This window comes from Chenopodium album, chromosome 21 (assembly GCF_948465745.1).
Source record: "Chenopodium album chromosome 21, dcCheAlbu1.1, whole genome shotgun sequence".
Lineage (NCBI taxonomy): Eukaryota > Viridiplantae > Streptophyta > Magnoliopsida > Caryophyllales > Amaranthaceae > Chenopodium > Chenopodium album.
The window spans coordinates 35,534,444-35,544,687 of NC_137854.1; the positions used below are offsets into that span (position 1 = coordinate 35,534,444).

A 10,244-nucleotide genomic window follows, 5' to 3' on the forward strand; every position below is an offset into this window, starting at 1 on the left:
TTTTGTTTTCCTGGAACCTGTATTCATGCAATCCTGTTTAATAAAATACGTGCATTTAAAATAATTTCAGTCAAAAAGTCCACGCCCTAACATAATTCAAATATATACAACACGTAGCCGTAACTACCAAGTACGGTACATGATATAATTTTTTAAACTACAATGTCATCCATATACAAAAATCGAAAAATGACACCTAACTAAACACAAGCTGGCTGTCCTTGGCCTGCACCACCACCACCACCACCACCCGGGTCGTTCCTGGGGTCTCGAATCTGAGGCTGAATCGTAGAACAAGTGAAAGGAGTGGTCAATCCTGTAAATCTACTGGCTAACTCCTCTAAGAACTCCTTGTTCTTCCTCTCGATTTCAGCCATCCGTTCTGCCACTCGAGCCTCCACTCGAGCATCGAGCTGTTCCGCCACACGGCTATCGATCTGGCTCTCAATTGCTTCCACCCTCTCATTCAACTCCTTGTGGAAGTTTTCCTGCATTTGAGTTATGACCGACGGTACGTATTGGCTGGAAGAACCCGATCCTCGTCCCCTAGATGTGCCGTAGTACAAGTCAGCACCAACACCAAGACCTCTAACACGACCCTTCTTATTACGACCACCAGCCGCCTCAAAGAAAATTTCATTTTCAGACAGTTGGGAACCTACATGAGGTTTTAGATGACATATATCCAGGGGTCCTTACCACTCCAACCTAACCCATCCTTGGACATCTTATCTCACTAGTGAATGTATGCCTAGTTTTCAATTCTATAGAAAATCCGACAGCATATCCCTACAGTTCTCCAAGTACACGATGTAGGTAATTAAACACACCAACATATGTACCCAGAAAACATTGTAGAGAAATGAGACGCCAAGATATTCCATAGAATCAAAAACATTGCATACATTCACCACCTAAAGTGAGATTAAACGTCAAAGGACAGTCCCAACCGGGGACTATTCAAGACATACTCCTAATGTGTATGTCTTGAACGGGTATCTAGGAATAAGAAGATGCAAATGCTTTCAAATCTTAGTGAACATATATAATTAACATACATACCATAATTGTTTAATTTAAACAAGTTTAAAGCAAGTGATGAAACACATATAATTAACACACAATTACCCACATTCAAATAAACATACATACACTAACATGTATTTTTAAATTAACATATATTTTAAACTAATCTAACATATATTTTAAACTAATCTAACATATATTTTAAACTAAACTAACATACATTATAAACTAACTAACATATATTTTAAACTAAAATAACATACATTATAAACTAATCTAACATATATTTTAAACTAAACTAACATACATTAAACTAATTCTAACATTGCAATATATCTTAAAAATTAAACTAATTCTAACATTGCAATATAAATTAAACTACACTACACTAAACACAAGTAATTAAATAATAAAATTTAGTTACAAATTAAATTAAAAAACATAATTAGAAAAAGTTAGGGTTTACATTAAAATTAAATTGAAAACAAAAACAAAGGGGGATAGTGGAATACTCACCGGGATTTGAGGGTGTTGTGGCGGAAATCCGGCTGCCGGAAGGAGGGTGGTGTGGTGGCTGCACACCGCCGGCGAACGGAGGGGCGTGAGTGGGCTTGAACGGAGGGGGTGGCGTGGGTGGGCGTGAGTGCGCGTGAGTGGGAGTGAACGGAGGGGGTGGGCGTTAGTAGGTGTGAGTGGCCGGATTCCGGTCGTTCCGGTGGCGACAGCGGCGGTGAAGTGGCCGGATTTTCTTTCTCTCTCTACGCTTTCCTCTATCTCTCTCTACGCTTTCCTCTTTCTGTTCTTCGTTTTCTTTTTCTCTCTCCTTCAGCGAAACTTCAGTTTTTTTTAAAAAAATTTAAAAACTTTTTGCGACGGAATTTCCGTCGCAGAATCCGTCGCAAAATGTTTTTTTTTTATTTTTTTTTTAATATTGTTTTGCGACGATTATTTCCGTCGCAAACAAACTTTTGCGAGGGAATAAATTCCGTCGCAAACTTTGCGACGGAATTTCCGTCGCAAAAGTTTGTTTCCGTCGCAAAGTTGCGACGGAATTTATTCCCTCGCAAATTAACCCTTTTTGCGACGGAATTGTAGTCCGTTGCAAGGTTTCCGTCGCAAAATGACCTATTTCTTGTAGTGTACATCACAATGCGCAAATCGTATTTAGCAATCTACTGGGCCATACTAGTCATTATATAGCAATAAACAACATCATATATTATAAAATTGCCATATAATAAATCACTCATCGTGCTTTCCTAAACTACAACATCGAATGTTCACAATTAAGGAAACATGGCATCTAAATATCTCATATTTTAATTAATGTAATTAGATAATATCATATATTATTCATGATTATCAATAAAATATCGTATATTTTAAATTAGTCATGAGATAGAATCAAATCTTATTTTAATCTTAAAAGATAAATCATATTTATCCTCAAAGATTATCCTAACAAAGTTAGGAAATTCTATCCTAATTACTAGCCAATCACAATATTTTAAATCAATTATATCCAAAAATAATTATGGGATAATCACATTATTTAAATCAATCTTTATCCTTTTGGAATATGCTCAGAATATTCTAACAAATCCTATCCAAAATTAACAACCTTAATTAAGGATAATTATCAAAAACAACTTTTGAAATTTGATTTTATCCCCAAATAAAATCAGATTTTATTTTGAAATTATCTTTAAAATAAAATAATTTTAATAAAAACATTTTTTTTTTGAAATCTGCTGGAAAAACCGTGACTGCAGCAGCCAAACCAAAGTCCGACCACCGCAGTCCTGCCGCAGCAGCCAAGCAAAGTGCCCAGCCACCGCGGAAACCCAGCTAGCGCAGCCAGACGTGCAACGCTTGCACTGTGCAGCCACCATCCGTGGCAAATCCGAGCTGCCCTAAAGTACCTGAGCTGCCTCGCCGCGACTAAGCAATCCGCCCAGCCACACGCAGCTTCAGCCGCAGCCAAGCCGAAGCCCAGCCGCAGCCGCGGCCAGTCGCGCAACCAGGCAGAATGCCCAGCCACGCCACCAGCCTCAGCAGCAATTTCGTGCTGCACCTCCCTTAGCTCGGCCATCCCCGCTGCCCTCTGCCCACCTGACCACCGGAGCAGCCACCGTAGCCCACCAGCAGGTGGTTCTGCCACCCAGCCGTGGTTGCTCCCACTCAATCTTTATTTTTGAGTTAAATTAATTATACAACTTTTGCAAAATTAATTTTGGTGACTTAATTTAATTAAACATAAACATTTTATGCTTAATTCAAAATTAATCAAAATCCTTATTTCAATTAAATTGGGGTTTTCATATAATTCAATTCTTAAATCACATAAAACATTTTTATATGATTAATTAATCAAACCAAAACTTTTAAAGTATGAAAAATAAAATCAAATAATATGAAAATAACACAATTAAATTCGAAAAATTAGGGTTCATAACACCAAAATTTCGAAAAATTAATTAGGGCTTTAGGGTTTAAATAATTCGACTAGGGCATAGAAAGAAAATTGAGCAATTAAATCATATTTAATCATATTCCAAAAATTAAATCTCCATTTAATATAAAGATTGAACCATAATTAATTATTCTCCCTCCTAATTGAATTAAAATTGTGGATTATCAAAGAATTATTGGCAATATGCGTAAATGCAATAGGCTAACTGATACCACTGTAGGGATTTATAGGTACTACGCAGCGGAAATAAACATGAATCATATTCATACAGTACCTAATCCAAGGATCTAATGCATAACACATAAAGAACAAATAATTGTACCTTTGAAGCGTGATTCCACGTGCGATCGAGCAAGAACAAAGGGAGATAAAGAACCCCAAGCGTGATTCCTCTACTTGGTCCACGGGCACAAGTTAAGACCTCCACTAATACTAGTTAGTCGTGATTGAACGCTTCAATCAACCTTCAACGGAGAAGAGAGACACGAGCTAACCACAAACCACCACGACGAACACCACGAGCCACCATGAGGGGCGCCGCACGTACGGACGTGAAGGGGAGAGAAGAGGGCCGTGAGTGAGGAGAGTGTTTTAGGGTTTTGGGATTGGTTGCCTTGATGTCAAAATTCACAGTGTGTGAATTATGACTGCTTACTGCAAACCCTAGTCATGGATCTTATTTATAGATCTCATCTCTAAATAAGAGCACATGTCAAAAGCCCAAAACCTAATTCCAATCTAACTATGCTAGCCCAATTCAATTCATGATTAGTTAATTGCTCATGAGGCCCATTAATGGGCCTCTTACTTGCTTAACCCAATACCCTTGTGTGTGACCAATATAGGATCCATTCTAAAGGGCTTTGGACCATTTGACTGGCCCAAAGATCATCTCTCATAGTCTAGCAACAGAGGATGACGCCCCAATAGAATGAACTTATTATCTCCATAATAGTGATCCTTGATATATCTAGTAATTGCACTTATCGAAGACACAATTCCTTCAGATTGTTACTCTAATAGTCTTTTCTCATGTTTTGGCTTTATTATTAGATTAAAAAATAATAAACATGAAATCTTACTAAAGATCCTCTGTAAGTCCTTACTTATAAGGTTCACGTGATTAATGGCCCACAAATGCACAGCAATTATCTAATTAGAGAGTAAAACAGCTTGACTAAACATGTACTGTATTTGAGAGAAACAAAGTAACTAACCATGAAATGATAAATTTATTTTTAATTATTAGTATTATTTTCATAGGTTAAAGCTGCGTATCTAGGTGAATAGGTGATATAGATGTGCCCATATATTATTTGGACCAACTTTGTAAACCCACCAATAACTTTATTTCTTTTCAAAAACATCAATTTATCTTTTCTTTTGTTTTTTTGAAGAAAAAAAAAACATCAATTTTTCTAAATCACTTTCATAAAATAACCTTTATGATTATAAAAATAGTCAACTTAGGGAGCACCGCAATATCGTCCAAGCCCAAAATGCCCCATAAAAGGGATTTCAGGAATCAGAAGTATTTTGTGATCCAGCTCATGAGATTTCTGCTCATCTTTTAGTTCAATGTTTATAGCTGTCTATGATTTAGACATTATTATGTACAAGTTGATTTTTAGCCAAAAATATACATGCACAAGACAAAATTAACTTTATTTTTTTTTAATATGTACTAATAATAGAACTTTATTTTATGTTGGATCACAGTAGTTTCTTTATTTTAATCCATAATTTTGTTGGGTAAACTTTACTACTAGAATCTATGCTAAATAACAATAAAAGTGTCATAAAGCTTAAACAAATCGTTACACTTTAATTTCTGATATTTTTGGTTTTGATACAATTTTCAATACCTCAAGTACTAATTACATATTCAATCTTGTAAAAAATAATATAAAATAAATGTTATAAAAAAAATGTATATATATATATAAAAAAATTAATTAATTAATTAATTGAATCCTAGTTATTTTGTGGTGCATTCCGGTGGTAGGACTTTGTACCTACGTTTGTCTTTACAATAAGAGTAAATCATTTGTTTGCTTCTTGCCCATTGTAGTCCTTTGTTTTGTTGATTTGATAACTTAACAAAATCTTGGCCCTCAAGAGGGTCCAAACTTGATGGGCTACTACTCTTAGAACATGATTTACCCGAAAGATCTTTCGGGTCATAAACGCAACCAGCCATCTCCATCTCCCCTAATGAAGCGGTAAATGGGGCATACTTATAGTTAACCGGGTATTTTCCTCCATGGGTTGCCCAAGGGGATGCATCCCATATTGTGGCATAAACTGCCATAGGTTTTGATGGATAGGTTGAAGAGGTCGTCGGAGTTTTTTGTATTTCCCTAACCGGTATATTGTCCACTAGAAACCTGCATTTCGAAAAAAAAAAAAAAATTAAACTTATTATTAACGTTACAGCTAAATTAGTAGACATCCATTAAAGTAATTATCTTACTATAATCTGTCTATGAATACCTCATTAAGCCTATATTAGGTGTCATTATGGTTATTCCTTATAGTAGTATGTTGCTAGGCATTTAAGATTTGGGTAGGGAAGTTTGTGTGTAGTTGTTATGGACAACTTGAAGTGATACAACTCATAGTGTTTTGAGTATGAGGTCCACAATTTATATATTACCTATAAATAAACCATTTTGTTCCAAACATAAACATGTTACAATTTTATTTTCATAATATAATAATATGTTTCACTCTTATTGAGATGCATGTATAAACCTTCTTAAGAAATATCCAATTTACAAAATTCAAATATATTCATCAACCCAGTCCAGCGGCCCCCAAGTTTTGTCACACTTTTATTTGTACCATGAATTGTGTTAAAATGTAGTTATGTACAGTACCTATTTAATCGTACTATTTTAGTTAAAAAAAAATACAGTAAAAAGGTAAGCAAAGATTGGCTTAATCGAGTTGTCATGTTACACCATAATAATTAATGTACAAAAAAAAATGACATGATTTTAGGTATAGTAGTATAAGATTAAGTTGGCATTTGCTTACACAATATGATGACTATTCCATATGATGCTGTATTCATGAAACTGTGTAGTTGGATCAAACCATAGTCGAAATTTCTCTTCTCTCCCTGTTTTTACACTTCCATTTCCATACATATTTGTTTGCAAAACCCAATTCCTGCTTTTTTGATGCCCAAGTAACTCGAAATCGATCTCATCGTGGTTGTGTGGAAATATATCTGAATTCGACATCTGGGGCCGAGGGAAAAAATCATTCAATTAGTCTCGCGGTTATTTATAAATAACCAAAACATCTTATGCAACTGTTGTATATTCTACATGCGTGTTAATGGACTTACATAAAAGGCGACCACAACTCCAGAGGTGAAACCAGGGGGAAGTTTGATAGCAGCACTAAAGAACCCATAATTATAATGATTCTTAGAACCAAAACCTGCACCTGTATATTTTGATCATGTTAGATTATTACAAATTTACATTAATAAATTATGAAAAATAGATAAAAAAAAAAAAAATTACCAGTTTTTTTGTCAAGAGAAATCTTAGCAAAAGAACCATTGCCATAAATTTGAGCATTAGAGTCTCCAAACATTTGGGAGTAGTCCCGGTCGAAGGAAAGATGAGGGAAGAGGCTAGTTAATCGAGTCGAGCTCGGCGGCACGCTTTGAGCGTTAATGCCATGGTTTGATGAGCTTAGTAGTAGTATGAATGTATGCAAGAATATGGCTTGTAAATGGAGGTTCTTGCTAAGCAAGTATGCCATAGTTTTTTTATACTATAGTTTGTAATTTGTATAATGTCATAAAATAAAAACAGGGGATTGTGGTGTTGGACAAATGAAGGGTGGTGTATTTATATGGGATGTTTTAGAGGCTGCTGAATGCTGACTGGAGTTGCTGAGTTGGTGCAAGCTGGATTTTTCTGCATTTCTTTTGAGGTTCCTCTAGAATAAATACTCCAGTATTGTTTTTATTGGGTGTAAGTGTGTAACTCAAGATTTTTTAACAAACCAACTCGGTTTACTCTGTTCTAGGTGTTTGAACAAAAATACAAAATTGAAATAGGTGATAGGTAAATCGATCTCTTTTTGAAGGATTAATTACGGGATATAATTTACTCGGATGTTCGGATTTGATGTTTGATTGGATATAAAAAAGGACTTTTTTCTTGTTTATTGATATGTAAAAATTATAAAGTATGTGAATATAAAATTCGAAATATTCTTTTATTCTATTGTCGATACATACTTGAAGTATGTGAAAATCCATATAATTGTTAGACTACTAGTGTTTAATCAAATACTCAAGACCTCAAGTAATGTATATGTAATTTAATTATTGATATTATCATTTTTTGTTATGTGTGATTTGTTACTTGCTCACCTTGAATTGGCATGGCAATACTTATCCAAGCGTGTCTCAAGCTTACATCGTCTTACTTTAACTTGGTGATCGAGTCTTGGTGCTTGTTATAGACAATTAAGAATCGTGATAATACCTTCTTATTAACTAGAATATAAATTTAACCACACACTTACTAACGTAAAATTAGACGTTCACACTAAGCCTACTCTGGTCACGGTCTCATCACTCATGGACCAAATGTAAGTCGATCATTATTATTTGTAGACTAGGCCTAATCAAGGGAAATTTGGTAGCTTTGACCTAGCTCGTCCTAGCACAACACTAATGCTGACGTAGGGCGGCCTATTCTCTTCAGATTATTTTTCAGTTTAGTTCAGTTCCAATAATTCAGTTCAGTTCTTAATTTCCTTCTCTAAAAAAAAATTCAGTTCAGCTTCAATAAGTTAAGTTAAGTTAAGTTCAGTCAATTAGAACATGTCTGTAGTTGGTGTATTGAGTTTTTATCTTCATCCAATGTCATAGCTTCAATTCGTTTAATAACAAAACATTTTGTATTACATTTAAATGGACTAAGGGATAAAACCAAGCCTAATGCATTGTATAATCAAGCAATGAAAGTGGGGTTGTGTAGTGTATCGACTATGTATGTTTGGCTTGAGAACAAATGTGGGACATGTAGAAGATGTAGCCATGTAGGACAATCAATGCTGCTGTTAGCTCTAATTTTCTATGGGTTATGTCATAGAAAATAATACATTACTCAAGTTACTAAACTACAATTATACTTATTATTATTATTTTAAAACAATAAGTAGGATTCTATTAGACCAAAAAGTGTCGTATTTTAGAAAATAAAACAAAACAAAACAGTTTTGCCGATTAAGATTTTAGGATTAGTAGGTGCGTAGAAAAAACAAGTGAATTCCCAACACCACAAATAATAACATATAAATATATAATAAGACTTAAATCAATTACTTGAGCTTATTTAAGTCATCTCAAGCTGAAACCCTACCATCACACTGCTCCCATGGTCTACTTGTTACGTATAATAATACACTCATATACACTCCGAATTTTGGTAAGACTACAAACTACTCAACAAAATTAAGTCCGGATTAATCCATTCTTAAATCTAAGCTTCTAAGTAATGCATATAATAAAAGTTACTTTTAAAGACATTGACAAAAGACATTGATGAAAAGATTAATAATTGAGTGTGAAAATATAAAATGAAGAACTACAACTAGTTACCATAGTCAAATTTGTGAATTAAATTTGCTTGACCTCAAAATTCAAACAGAAGAAAAATGGGAGGTTATTTTAATGACCACAAAAATAAAAATAAAAGTTGTATTTCAAAGTAGGTCGTGCCAAACTTGAGTAGACTTGAAACGTCTAGTATTGGGCAAGCGTGTGAAAATATAGGGTGCATGCATGATGCATATATTCACCTGTAAAGCTTTGCTTTCAATCTTTATGGTTTTATGAGTCCTCCTGTTTTTGTACTACTAGCTCTCCATATTTAATTTAAGTAGTTTCTTGTCATGTTTGTCTAACACACTTGTGAATTTTTTTTTCTGACTTTTCTAACTTCATTTACAATTTTATGAAATGCCCTTTATCTTATCCAATTACATACAATCTCTTATGAAATCGTCTATAGGATCAGAAGAAATTGAATTGCAACAATCATGTATTAATTGAGGAGTATATAAGTGAAAATATCATCCAAAATGGTAATTACGTAGTATTTTGCTTCGATAGTTGATGTATGTTTATTAATTACTACATCTATAGCTGTATTAAGAAAAAACTTTATCTTCTTATTGTCTAATACGAAGTCCAAAGTTTTAATTAATACTCTGTATTCATTTAAGAGGCGTTGTGTGAGGATTTGCGTCACACTAGTAAAAGATGTGATAACAGTCATAACACACAACGCACGAGTCTCATATATTGGACAATCAATATCACATTTTGGGCGATAAGTATTAGATTTTGACAACGAGTCTTAGATTTTGGATCTATCTCAAATTTTAGACAATGAGCATCATACTGAATGTTAAAAGCCGAGTGTCAACTTTTGGGCTACAAATTAAATCTCATATTGCGAGCAACTAGTCTAAATTTTAAATAATGAGCTTCATATTTTGGTTAACTGAGTCTGAAGAAATGTTAAATTTGTCACATACAACACATGGTAATCCCATCTCACCCAATCTAACTATTGATCATTTATTTGAGCAATGATTTAACTACTCATATCTAACATAGCAACTGGCAACCACTTTGGTCGAAAAGCTGAAACCATGTTAGGTTGCATTTCATATCATTGACATCAAACTACATTACTTTTTACAT

At 34.2% G+C, this 10,244-nt stretch overlaps 1 protein-coding gene across 1 annotated transcript; it reads right to left on the minus strand.

Moving 5' to 3' along the window:
• Window positions 1-5,390: 5,390 nt before the first annotated feature.
• On the minus strand, window positions 5,391-7,333 carry LOC145601828 (putative xyloglucan endotransglucosylase/hydrolase protein 33). Its single transcript, XM_081657904.1, has 4 exons — window positions 7,036-7,333; window positions 6,855-6,955; window positions 6,539-6,747; window positions 5,391-5,886 (listed from the first exon to the last, which is right to left on the minus strand). Exons 1-4 carry the CDS (start codon window positions 7,277-7,279, stop codon window positions 5,478-5,480), a joined length of 963 nt encoding a protein of 320 aa, XP_081514030.1. The 5' UTR covers window positions 7,280-7,333; the 3' UTR covers window positions 5,391-5,477.
• Window positions 7,334-10,244: the final 2,911 nt, after the last annotated feature.